Source organism: Macrobrachium rosenbergii, chromosome 36 (genome assembly GCF_040412425.1).
Source record: "Macrobrachium rosenbergii isolate ZJJX-2024 chromosome 36, ASM4041242v1, whole genome shotgun sequence".
NCBI classification, from domain to species: Eukaryota; Metazoa; Arthropoda; class Malacostraca; order Decapoda; family Palaemonidae; genus Macrobrachium; species Macrobrachium rosenbergii.
In genome coordinates, this window is record NC_089776.1 from 11,102,595 (window position 1) to 11,119,590 (window position 16,996).

At 35.5% G+C, this 16,996-nt stretch overlaps 1 protein-coding gene across 4 annotated transcripts in view; it reads left to right on the top strand.

Moving 5' to 3' along the window:
• The window catches only part of LOC136856615 (pecanex-like protein 4), an 83,685-nt gene that overhangs the window by 43,542 nt on the left and 23,147 nt on the right, over positions 1–16,996 (top strand). For 3 of the 4 annotated variants that reach the window (XR_010858423.1, XM_067134548.1, XM_067134547.1), the window contains exons 1-5: positions 8,096–8,452; positions 10,893–11,069; positions 11,777–11,962; positions 14,080–14,265; positions 15,755–15,936. Coding sequence is in view for 2 of the 4 variants with exons in the window: in XM_067134548.1 (XP_066990649.1) it covers positions 8,447–8,452; positions 10,893–11,069; positions 11,777–11,962; positions 14,080–14,265; positions 15,755–15,936 (737 nt within the window). In the remaining 2 variants the exon portion in view is untranslated. Of the gene's footprint in view, positions 1–8,095; positions 8,453–10,892; positions 11,070–11,776; positions 11,963–14,079; positions 14,266–15,754; positions 15,937–16,996 lie in introns of those variants that run through there. The other variant, XR_010858424.1, reaches the window with a different exon arrangement.

The window sequence follows — 16,996 nt, forward strand, 5'->3', positions numbered from 1 at the left end:
GATCATAAAGCAAGGATTATTGACATGACAGTAAGGTGATGATTTCAAGACTGATGAAAACCTAAAAAAAGTTTTATGAGAAAAGAAAATTAGAAGGGAATATCAGCAAGCAAGAAATTCTGAGAGTTAATCTATGTTTTATATATTTTTCAGCGGCATGAGAATGAGTGAAAAAATATGAATCATAGAGTAGTGCGGCCAGACAGGTCTTATCGGTGCATACGCTGGCATAGGCCTATACTAAAGAATTGTTTAGCCAATCTTACTTTATAGCAGTTAAGTTTGGTTATTTATAAGGTAACAAAAAGTGAATGCTGTTGGGATGAACTGTTTATTAAATACGTGTGGGGTAAACCCAGTTGACAGGAAAAATGAAGAGGTTGAAAGTTTGACAAAAAAAAAAAAATGTTGGCGTATGCGTAAAAATAATTAACCTTGATAGTCATTTGTTCATTCACTGAGAGTGACGAAAATAATTTTAACTGTGATTCCAAAAGCTAGATGTTTTAAGGACAATTTGGAGAGTGGAAAAAACAAAAGATGGACTGATATGCGAATTAATATATTCTTGAAGCGCATGCATGTAAAGACAGTAATGATTAATGTTTCATATTCAGAGGGCTGATTGGTATTTCTTCGAGTTTATGAAAGTTCTTAGGAATATTTGATTCCCCAAAACATTCGTCTTTCATCAGGAGTTAAAGGATGAATAGGCCTATAATAACTTATTTGTGGTAACAGAAATGTGTTGAATCAGGATTTAGGCAGATACACAAACATGAAAACATGCACACAAGCCCTGAAGAAGCGTATATAAAGAAACAAGAGCGCTAGGTACACACACACACACACACACACACACACATATATATATATATATATATATATATATATATATAGAGTATAAATATTTAGAAACACAACACACACACACATATGTAAAACAGAGTGAGACACAGACAGACAGGAAAACATAGAGAGAGAGAGAGAGAGAGGCTGGGAGGTATATGTGTGTGTTTTCCGCTCATGCGTAGTCGTAGCCTACTCTTCCCATCTATCCTTCCCATAACTCAAAACAGCAGCCACGAGAATGTCTCCAGAAAAACAAACCAAGTGAACAAAGAACCAACCCTTTCTTTCTCAGAGGAAAGCGTCGGGGTAATGAGGGTTACGCAGTAATGACCCTCCCGCATGAAACGCCTCCCGATAAATTATCTTTTTATTGGAAACACGACCCTGACCTAACAGTACTGTGAGTGTCGCTTCCGGCAGTGGCTGATTCTCGTAAGGTGCAATCTTAAGAACAAGTTGCAGTGGCAAGTTGTAATAGTAAGGTGCAGAAGCAAGTTGCTATAGCAAGTTGCAGTAGTAAATTGCAGTGGTAAGCTGCTAAAGCAAGTTGCAATAGTAAGATGCAGTAGCAGGCTGCAAAAGAAAGTTGCGGTAGCATGTTATAAAAGTCGCAATGGCAAGTTGTAATAGTAAGTTGCAGTGGGAAGTTACAATAGTAGGTTTCAGCAGTAAGTTACGATAGTAAGTCACAATAGCAAGTTTCATTAGCAAGCTGCAATAGTAAGTTGCAATATTAAGTTTCAGTCGAAAGTAGCGATAGCAAGTTTTAGTGAGCAAGTTGCAATTGTAAGTTGTAGTAGCTAGTTGCAATAGTGAGTTGCAGTAATACATTGCAATAGCAAGTTGCCATAGCACGTTGCAATTGTAAGTTGCAGCAACGCATTGCAATATCAAATTGCCATAGCAAGTCGGAATCACACATTGAAATGGCAAGTTGCAATAGTGAGTTGCAATATCAAGTTGCGATAGTAGTTTGCAGTAGCAAGTTGCAGTTGCGCAATGTTTCTCAAGTGCTTGGTGATCCTTTTACTCTCCATTCGTGATCCATTTAACGCCGAGTTTCGTGTCACGAAACTTTGTTGTCGAAGGTTAAAGGTCACAGCTTCTGAGTCTCGGATTCCCTGAGCCTGTTTTCGATAATCGTGTCGAATCGATCTGTTTTGCAACTATGATGAGCTGTCGTAATAAAGCACCCTATGAACTTTCTCTCTCTCTCTCTCTCTCTCTCTCTCTCTCTCTCTCACATACACACACACACACAAAGAGTTCCGTGCAAGGTAAAACTTCGAAATTACTGTACCACTGTAAATATATCAGTAAGAAGCATGTACTTTTATGCCCATCATTTAGTAATTTACGACCATACATATAAAGTTCTGTAGGAGTGACGTGCTTCTTTATTAATGAAACACAGGTCACCCCGGAAGCCAAATTTACTTGACACCGCCCAGTGTAGCAGGGAAAACCTTGACAATTCTAAGACAGCAGTAATAAACGGTTCTAAATTTCTGTAAACAAGTTAAACTCAATAAAAGGACGAATGAAGGTGAGGTGTTAAAGTGTCCTTCGCTCTCAGTATTGACAGAACTCTTATGCAAACCAAACCACTTTTAAACAGGACACTGCAAGGTCTGCAAAACTCCTGAACTTTTTATTTCTGTGTAGCTGTTTAAACGATCTGGATCGGGCCTTACCTCTCTTGGGAGCAAACGGTTCAGCTTGTGTCAAATTCACCTTCCAGGAATATAAAGGATTTAACTGACCAAATATTGCGAATTAACTCTCATGAATATTCTTCTAAAACATGTTACTGTAAAACCACCCATAACAGTCCCCTTTAAATTCATCTGTCACAATAAAGGAATCCACTTGAAATGTGTAAAATCAACACACCAGTGTAAAATTCAGCAGTACCTAAATCTGTCATTGACTATAATGAACTAGAGAAACTTCTAAATCTAATTATTACGGAAAAACCCCTGTACATGATAGGCAAATTAAAAGTAACGATTGCATGCCATTAATATAATTAATGCATAGCGAGCTTAATTAACCATTAAGCTTGAACTGGATAAGGTAAGTCTCCGCGCAAATTACTGCAGAGACGTAACGAATCCCAGGGAGAAGCACGCTAAGCAATAAACCACGACTGAGCGTGTCCCACAAAATATGGTGTCAAAGGTGCAGTAAATACGCTACCCTGCCTGATCATTAAAAAAGGTTCCCGAGAAATAGTAAACATATCACACACACGTAGGGGTCCCCAAGTCAGTATGGCCAAGTCTGCAGAAAGAGTGGCAGAATGCTTTTGCATCTCACAGTTGCGTGCTGACAAAAATTTAATGTATTATTGTAGGGTGACATTCTTGCCTACTTTATTATAATGGTAGCAATAGTTTGCCTACTGAGAGTTTAGTCATGTGGTAATAATACGTAATGCTTTATTCATATGGGAATAACATTAGTGGGCATATATAGCCTGTCTATTTTAAATACATGTAGATACTAAATACTTTCGTTGCGGATATATACATTTCTTTCTTTCTTTTTCATTTCGAATATTTTCTTACATGCATTATTTTCGTATTTATTCCAACATATTTATTACCGTATCTCTTATGGAAAATATGTAAAATTTTTACAATCAATAAACAATCCTAATTTTATTTGCAAATTTTAAGCGTCACTTTTAGAAGACTGAATACCGCATTACATGCTCCGTACGGGGATAGTGCCGTCAGTGCACCTCATGCGGTGCACTGTAGGCAATTACTCAAGGTTCTTTGCAGTGTCCCTTCGGCCCCCTAGCTGGAACCCCTTTCATTCTTTCTAATGTACCTCCGTTCATCTTCCATCTTACTTTCCTCAACCCTCTTCTAACAATTGATCCATAGTGCCACTCTGAGATTTTCCTCCTGTTACACCTTTCAAACCGTTTTACTGCCAGTTTCCGTTTCAGCCCTGAATGACCTCATGGGTCTCAACTTTAAGCCTATGGCCTAAAAAAAGTCTATATTCTGCCTCATTACATGGGTACACATTCATATTTTTATATCAGCATAATAGCTAAAGGCTTCGTTCTATCCGACGTGTGGACCTCCGCTAGTCAGGAAAAGGTTCTATAACAGTGAGATGATATAGTCGGCTGACTGCCAGTGCGGTATTGGGTCAGTATAACGTCAATTAGTTTCACCTCATGAAACAGTTTGTTATGCCTGGTGGCGTAAAGCGCATTTCCCATCCATCTTATCTCTCTCTCTCTCTTATTCTTTTCTTACCATGTACCCTCCTCGGGTCCTTATTTTTTGGGACCACTGGATGCTTTCATCGAGCACAGCGCGTGAAGGTTTAAACCTTTTTATCCAATGAATGGCAGGTAATATCTTAGCTTGTCATGATAAGATATCGTGTACAAACACGTATCAATTCCTGTACATACATACATAAATAGATAAAATAACAGTGATTTGTTACATCAATTCAGTGGCTACAACTTTAAATATGATGAAAACTGCGTAGACTAACCCTTCTTCATCCACGGGCCAAGACGTCATTCCGTAGATAATGGGAGAATATAAGAATAGAAATTCAGTAGGTTTATTTTCCCATTCCTTCATATTCTTTATTAATATCCAGAACGAGTAACGCAAAGGAAACATAAGGCTATATGCGTAACAGGTGAGTCATCAAGTTTCGTGCGTAAGATGGTATATCTGTGCGACGATAAGAAAGTTTGTCTGTGTGTAAGTGCGCATGCGCTTACGTCGAGTCGATGGATTCAGTCCAGTTTAAAAATCTGACTAAATGTTTAGTGAAGATAATTCTGCTTAGCTTGCTGTAACTGGATTAAGCCATAAAAATGCAAAAAATCAATCACAGTTATTACAAAAGCAATGCCAGATTTATCCCCGAATATTGAGCAAAGTATTAAAAAAAACCGCGAACAGGTATTATTTAGGAGAATAAAAATTGAGAAATCGACTTCGGACGCAAAAACTTCTGGGGTGGTCCCTCCCTGGGTGCCTTCGGACAGAGACAAAGAAAAACGAAATCGCCGGCGCTGTGCATGACTCAGAGTTTGCGCAATGAACTTTTTTTGACACTCCGAAGAGCACCGAAGGTTATTATTAGGTAACCTAAGAGAAGTGGTTTCGAAAAAATTAGTATTGACCTGTCTGGCATGACAGCTCAGGCAGTTTTAGCTTAAACCCTTCCATTGCCAAGAGAGGTCTGTCTGCTCGAAACCGTTGCTCGGTCAGGACGCATCGTTGCCAAAGAGGCTGCTGACTGACACAGTAGCCTAGCAAGTTTTTTATTAGCTTCAATGGATGACGTAGGCATTTGCCCGTGCTGGGCCTCACCGAAGGATGCTGAGGTGAGAAGATTGAAGCCTCTGTTTATCTTGTTAATCAAGCACATTATTTTTATCATTTTTTGACTTCATTAGGTAGTAATTACCCTTGAATGTGGACATAAACTCCTAAGAAATGGTGGCACGTTTCCAATTAATGAAGCAGTTTATCTTTGCAGCAATTCAAAACATTTTCAACAGGGATATTCAATGGACAGATGATTTTAGACTTGTTATAGTGTAGCTTCATGACCATGTGAAAGTTCTCGTAGTTTATTTACAAAAAAAAAAAAAAAAAAAAAAAACTCCCGCTTTAAGTTTCTATGTTATCACCTGCCGGAGTATATAAATGCTTTCACACCACAATGAGAAACATGGTGGAGAGGGAACTATTTGAAAAATAAGACTTTTGCAACGAAAATATGTTAGGGGTAATGGAATGACGTTACGACTGCAGTGCAATTTAAGAAGCCAGCAAGAACCATGTTCAAGAAGGAATAGGGAGCGTGTCGGGTTTGAAATAAAGTGAGACTTCCTGTTTTAGTTGATTCATTGTTAGTTGAAAACTCAACAATGAATCAACCGCTCGTATATCGCTGTAGCGTCCGCGATCAGAGTATTCTCCCAAGTGTCTCGTTCTACTGTAGAATCCTTGTTTATCTCCTCTTTTTGCTTCCGTTTTCTGTTTCTTATGCGCTTTCGTTTCCTTCGTGATTAAACCCACTTTTGTTTCTTCCCCGTCTCTTTTCATCTCATGGTTTCTCGTCCTTTTAACCAATCTGCCATTTTCAACGGAAGCTGAGACACATTCGTTTATTACCTCCCACCTTGTGACGTGATGATTCTCGATGATTTTAAAATGTAAGTTGTATTCAAGTTCAGTTTTCTTCGATAGGTGCTTCAGCGGCAATTTGGCCGCGCCAGAAACTAACTGGTGTTGTTTTCTTTATCCATACTAATGGCAACGGGAGACTCGGGGAGAGGTAGCTAAAGTTCTGCTAAAAGTGGGTGATGTGAATCGAGTCCTCACGACGTGATGAAATGGGGCACAAAGTAACACGACTAACCAGTTTCCTGATTTACAAGTGTTTGAAAATCTTGGAACTGTTTACGGGTCAAAAGACGGTTGTTGTTGTTGTATGATTATGTTCTTTACAAAACTGCAATCGTCGAAAAACTGTTGAGGAATTTAACTTTTTTTCACCGATTCGTTTTTTTGTTTGCTTACGTCTTTACTTTTACTGAACAGCTAACGTTAGAATGAAGTTTTGTTATTAATTTCCTTAATTTTTAGAGCTGTTTTCTCACAAACATTGAGCAATTTATGTTTCTCTTAAAGAGGATTATTCTAGCAGCATTTTAAAATTTTATATTTTGGATTCCATAAAGCAAGCAAGCGGAAAGCGAGCAAACGACATTCCAGGAATTTTCATTCTTTCAGACGGACAATTGTAGTAATTTTACATGTTCAATAACTCTTGTAGGTGAAATACCGTTCCTTGTACTACCACAATAATAGAAAAGTACTGTGCATTTTACCTTTATTGCAAATTCATAAATCAGTGTCCTTAACAAATGAATAAAACTGGCCTCTACAATTTAGCTCTGATCCGCTCCGAAAATTTTAGACCATTTTGAAGCTCATGAAATCAAGAATTGATTCTTGATCCCCATGTTTCTTCATTACATTTTCGTTTAGTTTTGTCTTTCCATCCCATTCTTTTGAATTCCGAATAGTGTAGTTATGTATTCACAATATATTCTAAATATGTAGGCTATTAATCCACAAAATTTGTATAACAGGATACATCCGATGGATCTGTTGTCAATGATTTACCGAGTAATTTCTTGTTTTACGGAAATTATTATGAGTATATATACACACACACATATATATATATATATACATATTATATATATATATATATATATATATATATATATATATATATATATATATATATATATATATATATATATATATATATATATATATATATATATATATATATATATATATATATATATATATATATATATATATATATATATATATATATATATATATATATATATATATATATATATATATATATATATATATATTATATATAAATGTATATATATATCCAATATAACCTATAGCTATAATATATATATATATATATATATATATATATATAATATTTATATATATATATATATATATATCATCTAAAAATATACATACATATATATAAAATATAAATTATTTATATATAGCGAATATGGATATTAAATATACTATATATATAATGCTTGTATATATATATATATAAAATTCATTCATATAATATCTCATCGCTATAGTAAGGAAGTGTTGTGATACCACTGGTCCATTATTTTCTGGTAATCAGATAAATCATACACCAAAACGAAAACTGTGCCTCAGAGATTCCGAGATTCCGTTTATGTATTTTGATTTATATCCGACGTTCTTTGTAATGCTGTGTATCATTCCATTTTCTTTTTAGAAGTCGGTTGTTATACGGCGATATTAAAGGTGGTAGTAATAATACAGGAAAGAAAAAGATAAACCGAAAGTTGCTGGAAATGAATTTACTATGCAGAAACATGATAAAAACAACAGATGCGTTGAAATGTGACGCCGTAAAACAAACAGAAACATTGATTTTCTTACCTATATCCAGGTTAAGTAACAATGATTTGAATCTCTTTTATAAATACTAAAATTAAGTCATAATTATCATAATCCTAAGTAAATAGTTTTTATATATAGATTTATGATTTAATGATCGTAAAAGCTGTTTTTAAGCGACCACAAACGAAAATATATCCATTATGACAATGGGACTAAAACCATAAACATTCCAGATCTCCCGATCCATTCCCGATTCCCATCTTACGGTATAGAGCCGCTGGTTGCGTCACGACTCACATACCGCAGTAACGTAATCGATGGCGTTACGGATTCTCACACGATGGATTTACATCCCTTTCCAGACTTGATTTATCATGAGACTGACGTCAGCCTTGCGCGTTCTGGGCCTATGGGTGTAGACTGCCTACCAATGAACAGGTCTGGCCTACTGTCAGCAGCTTAGGTTAAGGTCTCGAGGTACCGTCGACCGAAGAGACTCATAAATAGCCTGAGACTAACTGCACATTCAGGCTAGTCTAGCTTTAACAGACCTTGTTCCATCATACTAACTGGCGTTGCGACTCCAGCCTTTGAACAGGTTTATGATGGTAAGTTAGTGGGCTAGTCTGACTTAGCTTGTCTTTGACTGACAGGCTAGTTAGACTGTCCTAGTTAGGTCTTGAAAGGATTTCTCATGTTGTAAACCCTCAGTTTGCAGGCTAAGTAGCCTAGGGTTAGGCTATCCTTACCTTACGTTGAGTTTCTGTGCATAGGGTATCCGTTGGTGCTAAATCGTCACTAGTCGACAATTGGAATATTTACCACCATTTGCTTATGATTTTGTTTATGCTCATGTCTTTATCCATGTTTACGGTATTCACCGTCTTTTACTCTGTTATTTATAGCAAAAGGAAAATCAGAACATACCACTGGATTACACTGGATTATTGATACAAGGGTATCAATAATCCATGAGTTACCTTCGAGGAAGGGAAACATGTCAGCAGTGTAAGGAGACTGGGGTCCTCCCTTTTTGACGGATCTCGGTGGATCACCTGTACTTGTGCTTTTTTATAGCAGATAATGCTATGCAAATGACTGTCCATTATTTAGCCTATTGATATGTCTGCCTGTATGGAATTATCAATATAAATTTGTGTGCAATGTTGCATGTGATACCATTGATCACCATAACCATGATGAGAATTATAGTTGTAGTGTAGTTTGTAAAAAGATGAACAGACTTGAGTGAGTGAGGACAAGACTTGAGAGATGGAGATTGAGAGTTAAATTAAAAGGAATAATTGTGTTTAGGGAGAATGACTTAACATTGCTAGGGTGAGAAGTACTTGATGAAAAACTGCTGAAGTATGCTGGAGTAATAGGAAGAATAGCAGAGGATTGGTGAGCAGTATGTGGCTTGAAATGCTGATGCACAGCAGAAACCACAGTGGGAACAGGATCAGCAGCATAAGCAAAAGATTAAGGTTGGGTTGGGGAAGTAGTAAAGAAATCAAATCCTTCAAGGCTTCAGTCAGTTTTTTCAATAACAAAACCATGGTTCTAAGTTCCAGACAAGCCAGAGGTGAAATGGAAAGCAAACACATTGAAAAATACAGTGGAACCTGCCTATTCATGGTTATGGAGTTGCGGCTTCACCCATTCGCGGATTTCTCTGTGGAACATACAGTATATACACTATTTGCGGAAAATTCTCTTATTCATTATATTTTTCATAGAGAAATATTCACAAATTACTTTATTTTCATATAATTTTCATGACTAAATGCACTTTTTGTGATAAAACTATTAAAATATTCAGGTATAAGCATTTTTAGAGGGTTTGTTGGTGGTTCGAACTATCAAAATAGGCAGTTTTAAGCATTTTTAGAGGGATTTTAAGTATTTGCGGAGGGTAGTGGTACGCATCCCCCGCAAATCCCCGGGTGTCAACTGTAGTAGGGACATCATTCTCAATCCCTTTGCCTTTTCTGTTCTTTAATGGTCTTCGTGTAAGTGAAGCCAACCACATCACGTGGATCTATTTCAGTCAGTGAAGTAAACGTTTAGCTTCAGTGAAGTCATTAAGGCCTCCACAAGTCCTCATTTGGGCATAATGACATCACATTGGTACATCTGGTTTTCCCTTTACTAGGGTATGTCTGCTGAGTTGTGTATCTTGTAGCCCTGTAATTTTTATTTTCCCTTTCTCTTGCTGATTTGGGTGAGAGAACATATTTCTTTGGAGATAAAAGTAAAGTTTGAGGTGATAAGGAGTGAGAGACAGGGTTCCCCCAAATGACCTCTCCTTCCTACCTAGTTTTTCCTTGTTAATGTTTAATCTGAATCTTAGAATTGTGTGATAGTTATCAAAAAAGTAATTAAGTGAGGGAAATGATTTTTGGTAATCGTAAAAACTGCAAAATGGGGGAAGATCATTCAGTTGAAGAAATAATAGAAACGAAAGTATCAGTATTGAGGCGGATGGGGAGCCCAGAATATCATGGCTGAAAGAGGTCTGGAGGGATGTATTTAAACATCTAGCCTGGTAAAGTGAAAAGGCTAACATAAATGTTAATAAAGATGAAAAGTGCAGCTCACAGTCACTTTCAAATAGGTACATGTTAGTGGAGTTATGAAGAAGAACAGGATATGGGAGAAATTTTAGTATATTTTCCCAGACAGTTATCTTAGAAATGCTACACTAGTTGGTAGGTGTTATATACCAAAGATCAGCAAATTGCGTATCTCATCAACCTGTCAGCCTTGACCAGGTAGTGAAGACTTGTATAATGCATTTATTTGTAGTGGGATTTCTTAAAAACTTCAGTATGTATTTCAGTAGTTGGCCAGTGCTGGGAGTATTTGAGTATTTTTATATACTTTAATTTGAAATAGGCCTTTATTTTAATTTGTAAACTCCATTATGTTTCTTGGTGCTTAGAAGAAATCGTGGTCCTTAGCCATATTGTAGACACTAGGAGATATGTATACTGTTTGTATATATTCTTATATAAATGAATTTAGAACAAATTTCTTTTCTTTCAGGATGAGTTTTGGGCTCCAGCCCGCCTTGCGTGGGCCACGGAGCGGTTGGCAATGGAATCTCCGCTTGTCAATAACTATAAAAAGCCATTTATTTTACGAAGACTCTTGGAAACATTTCTGGGAGGTTTGAGGTTATTTGCTTCTTCGGAGGTTCCACTCTATGTTTACGTATTACAGGTTAGTTGTCTTTAGCTACTATGGCACAACAGTTTGCTAATTTGTATTCAGTAAACAGTATCTGTGAAATTGTTTTAAAAATGAAGCACTGTAATATTTTAGTATGTAATTGACATTAAATTTGTACATGCCAGTAAACTGTAGTAGTACTAAAGTTTGTGTTTCTATCACATAAGAGTTATGAAAATAATGATTACAGGACATAATTCTTATGAATTGTAAACTGCTTACATGTTGTGAATTATGTACTATTGTCTAGGTAGAGCATCCAAACTAAATAAATGGTTGAAATCAGTGAAACAGGAGACCTTTCAGGGTTGTTGGGGGAGGAGATATCTCTCTTGCTTTGCCAGAAACTCAGAACTCCTTCCTTTAGTTTCATCAGCAATGGATGTGTTTTTTATTGTCTTTATACATCAGAGTTGATTTTTTATAAGAATGACAAACTTTTAGATGATGAGTAAATTCCTGGTTACAGCAGAAAAATTGGTGTTGTAAAACATGGCAATAGTTTTGTCAGTAGCATGCATTGGTGACACTGTAACTGCTGCTGAATTTCTTTCAGTTTTGTTCAAGAATTGTTAACAAACAGATAGTTTTTTATTAGTGCTGTACTTAAGTTGTTGTTTCATCTGTATTTGCTGTAGCTGGATGTTCTTTTGCACATTTACAGCATTGTTTTTACATTAATTTTTTGTGCTTTACAGCTGGTCCTGTTCTCTGTGATTCCCTCGCTGATCATTGTATTTGTGATACTGGAGCACAATGACAGACTTCCACTTAATTGGGCTGTGTACATATGTGCCTTCCTGGAGTTTCTGTATGCATTCGTCATTCAAATTGTCGCCCATCTACTCCGTACACAGAAGACGAAACCGGAAGAAGTTGAACACGTAAGTGTATCTGTCACATGTGATTACACAAAATATGTAATGTTTGAAATAATGTTGTGCCACTGCTGCATGTGTCAAGTTAACAAAAACTTTTAAAAAATTTCCTTGAGTCAAAGGTAATAACAATTCTCAAGCATTCCATAATTGTGTCATTGATCAGACAGTATCCATAGAAGAAGCATTTATACTTATGTTGTTTAAGTGGAGGAAAATTCTTCATAGTTATTAAGTTAAACAGTATGTGTAAGAATAAAGGTCTAAAAGACCAGCCTACTGCTTATCGTGTTGGCCTAGGAGTGACGATCTTGTGCCTCGAAGTCATTTACCAGAAATATAATGCAGGACGCCATTTCACTGGATGCTTATTCATTTATAAAATCTCATAGTTTTTCTTAATTTCTTTTTTTACATTGCTTTTACCTCAAGATATATTTAGCTTTTGTAATTCAACTGAGTCAAATGTGTCTATATTAGATCAACATCCAGTATTTATGGAATCGTAATTTTGCCAGAATTACAGATAGAGGGTGTGCTCTCATTTAAGCACTGGAACTCTCTCACTCTTGTTTGATCTTGAAATGAAAGGGTGTAAAATACAGTAATGTTACTTGGAACTCGTATAAATTTTCTCTTATTACATGTAACATAAATTTTTTCAATTTTTTCACTTTTTTACCTGCACTGGTTCAGTATTTTGATAAATGTATTGTGATTATTAGGTTGTGTTATTGTGGGACTCCTATAATTACAAATTACAGTACCTAGTATATAAAAATTTGTTTTATGCAAATGGTTAGTTAAATTCTCACTGCTGATTTTTTTTCTTCATTTTTGGCAGTAATGCAGCATCGATATCTTTAACTTTTTTTGGCCTTTGTTTAGGTCATTTCATTTCCTGATATCACTGGGACTTATTATGTTGTTTCTCATTTATGACAGTTATGTATATTAGATGTTCTCTCAGTTTTAGCAGAAGCAATATAGGTATCACTTTCTGTATTAGCATGTATGGTGCATTTTTTTTTTGTTTCAGCTTGCAGCATTGCCATTATTTATTATTATTATTATTATTATTATTATTTAGAGGATGAAGAGGCACTTATATGAAAATTTCATTGTAAGTTATGGCTGCATCAGTCAAGTTTAATTTTATATTTTCTCAATTTGTCCTTTTTTTTTTTGGAATGTTGGGCATAACTCACTGTGGAGTTACCCTGTAGTCATCTTTTGAATAGTATGTCTGTACATGTGGGCACATTCAGGTATTCTTTTTCTTTTTAGTAGAGAGAATACGCAAAATATACAGAAAAATTTTCACAAGACTCAAAGTCAGCTGAGGTTCTTTTTTTGTTTCAGCAGGATATGATCACAACGAAGGTGGGATATACAGTACATTGGATTAAGGAGTAGGATAATGTGGACTTGTGTTTTTGTGTGCAACTGCCAAACAGTACTATGGTTCTAGGTATTTTCTCATCTCCTGCTATGTCATATGAACTGTGTTGCTAATTGATTGTTGTGGCCTTGCTGTCAAGTATTTTGTCTTTGGTGGTGAAGGTTTTGTTGGTGTAGCTTTGGTGGTTAAGGTTTTGTTGGTGTAGGCTCACTGATTGCCATGGTATTGGACAAATGCCATAGGAATGACTGTATGGTGTAATATACTTTTATCTCTGCTGGATAATCCATATTGCATGGGTCTCCTGATGGTGGTGGGGAAGAGAAATGTTAGGGACTGTTTAAGGAGCTATATTATGGGCAGTGGCTGTCAGGTGCACACTGTAAACTGGACAGTAGAAAATAGTTTGATGAAATAATGGTGCTTTAGATCATTTTCTAGTGGCTTCTGAAGGTGCCTTCTTGGTCATAGCAAGATATCTACATCAAAAGTAGCATTGTAGTCTTAATTATAGCTGCATAGGCATACTTGGACAAGGGATTGTAATTGGCATATCACATTTCTTACAGTTTGGATCTAGAGTAGATGCTGTAATTAAAGCAGACAGTTTTTGTAATTTGTACAATTTTTTAATTCAGAATATTTTAAGAATTGTGGGTTTCATTGTGTTTCTGGTCTTGCATTAAATTTTATTATCCAATTGAGCAAGTTTTTCTTATAGGTAAACTTGGCTGTAGATGAAGAGTTCCTGGAGTTTGACTCTGCATTAGGTCCAAAGACTTGGTCATTCCTTATTCGACAGAAGAAAGCTAAGTTGAATATTTTTTTTCACTCCGTTATTGCTGGGGTTGTTGGAGGAGGAACTGTTTACTATATAAGACCTGATTCTACAGACCATATCAATGTGGTAAGTCAAGTTATTTTTTTTTAAGATATCAAGATATCATATTAAACTGAATAACACAAACAGTTACATTTTGCAAATTGAAATTCCAGACTTGAATAGTTTAAGTGCGATCCAGACAGTGAGGCACCCTACTTCACTGAAAAAAGTTTAGTCATCGATAACTTTATTGTCAGCCTTGTCACCATTTGAACTGCATTCAGAATCATTATAATTCTCAAAAGCTTAGAATAAAAGACGAAATCTTTCAAAAGCACATTTAAAGGGATTAGTTGGCCACTGAACATTGGATATTAAAAGCAGTTTGGATTGTATATGTATTTCTTAATCACTCTTTCTTTTTCCTTTTTTTGGAATGTGAGCTCAAAGATAATCAAGATTGCTTCTTAACAGAATCTACTGCATATGAGTTTTAAAAGATAGTAGACCTTGGGGATAGTATTTGGTGGCCTTGCAATTTTATGTAACTGCTAATAAACATTTAAATGATAAGAGATAGACTTCTCTACACTTCACATTTTTATGGAAAGGTTTACAAGGTTAGCTTATTATTTTCCCTTTAACCATTAGTTATGAGTAAGTTGTAGATCCATGAAGATTGAAGAGAGGGTAAAGTTGAATTTGAAGAAATTTTAAATGAATTCATTTGCAAAAGTCGAAAAATACTATCAGCAGGAAACAAAATTGAATGACTATATTTTCCCATAGTGCAGACAAATTTCCCAGTCTGAGGTGAAGTATACAAATTCCTAGTATGATAGCTGACTTTTGACAGATGACAATTCTAATAAATGAATAACATTTTTTTTAAATACTATTATTTTTACCATGGAATACAGTACTAGGTTTTTATGAATTTTGTTCCTTCATAATTGTTTCTTAATCTTCCAAATGGTGTAGTGAAAGATAATAATATGAACTTATAGAAAATAAATTTTTTTGAAATTACTCAGGACTGTGTACTGGTATACAAAACCTTTGACTTTGGCTCCTCTGTTTCAAATTAATCACAGTATTTTCTATATTTACTGAAAGGACACAGCATACTAGACATTTCACCAATGCTAATACAAATCATCTGGCTACTTTTTAGTATTCTAATCTGTTGAAGTTTGGGTTTCATTGCTGTAGATATGTCAATGTGGATTGTATGTTCTGCATTAGAGAATTTTTAGTAATATTAAACAGAAAGCTTTCAGATTCAAAATAGAGGCAATATTTTTATCTAAAGGTTATGAAGTAAAAAGATATCAAAGAAATTGACTGTAAAAATTATAGAAAAGAAAATAAGGAAAATCTTTTTTCCTGGTTGAAAAATCTAAAGCACCTCCCCCTATAAAGATTTCAAAGTTAAGATCTCAGTCAAAGCTGGTATGTTTTTACTGACTGATTCTGGCCCTGTTAATCCAGCAGTGGTATTACCTTACTAATCATTGCTCAGTTAATAGGCAAAATGAATATCATTTTCATTCTATTTATTAATCCACAACAGCCTTGGGGAGCATCACTTGCCTTCACTGTTTTGGGCATTGTCACGGCAAGTGTTGGTTTGTGGCCTTTGATAGGGGGGTCCCCACCAGAGCCTGCTTCTTTCCACCCTCTCCCATGGGACTTGGCTGGACTTTCTCGTCCTCTTCACATGAGTGTCTGCATAGTAGTTCATACTCTTTCAAGGTAAGCATTTGTCTTTTTGGAGGAGGTAATGATTTTGCTCATGTCTTTGTGTGTGATGATAGAATATTTCTAGCAAAGATTCAAGTGAGTGAGAGCTTCCGTTTAGTGACTCTCCTTGTGATGATTGTTTTTGTAAATGTGACTCTCTTTGTGATGATTGTTTTTATGAATATCAGTTGAAATTGATCTCTTTATGCCATCAATAGTATATTACCATTTCATAATTATTTTGATTAGAAGTGGAACACAAAAGTCTAGTACAGTACTGTACTGTAGTAATTTGTTATTACATACGATCAGTAACGTCCATATGTTGGTACAGTTTGATATACTAACATGCTCTCTACTGAGTTTTTATATTGGAGTCTTTAATTAGATTAAATATTCAGGTGAATTAAAAGCCTTTTACCTTTACTAGTCCCTTTACACTTGGTTTGACAGCAAGACATGCTGTTTTAGATATTAAATGTAAAAAAGTGAAATGGTAGTTAAAAGATGGGAAGATTTTCCACAATACAACAGTTATCAAACTCAAAATCACTTGTATTGTTTCTCCATTCTACTTTTTTGTGACAAGTATTGTCATAGTTTTTCATTAGAATGAAGTGCACATGCATTTTGATTTTGTTGGTGTGGTTAGTTTACAAAGGCTATGAAAATCATTGAAAATACGATAAAATGAAGTCTTGCTAGATCTTAACAAAATGGATAAAACAAATGAAAAGATACAATAAAAGTTGGAAATGATATTCAAAATTGAATACGAAGTAGAAATGACTGTAACCTGTTGAGTACTTTACAAGAAACATTCATACAGTTGTTAATTATATATACAGTATACCTGTTATTCAGCGCCAGTTTCATTCATACTTGGAAATTTGGAGGCCCCATCTGTTCACATTTCTATGTATTTCTAGGTATTGTAAAATCCTGGTCCATGTAAGGATGGTCATGTGCTGAACTGTGCTCTCGTATGGGTGAAAGTGGTGGTTCAGAATTAGGAAACCAGTGAGACACATAGCAGCTAGTTCTTGCAGATTCAGACAGAATTTTGAAACAG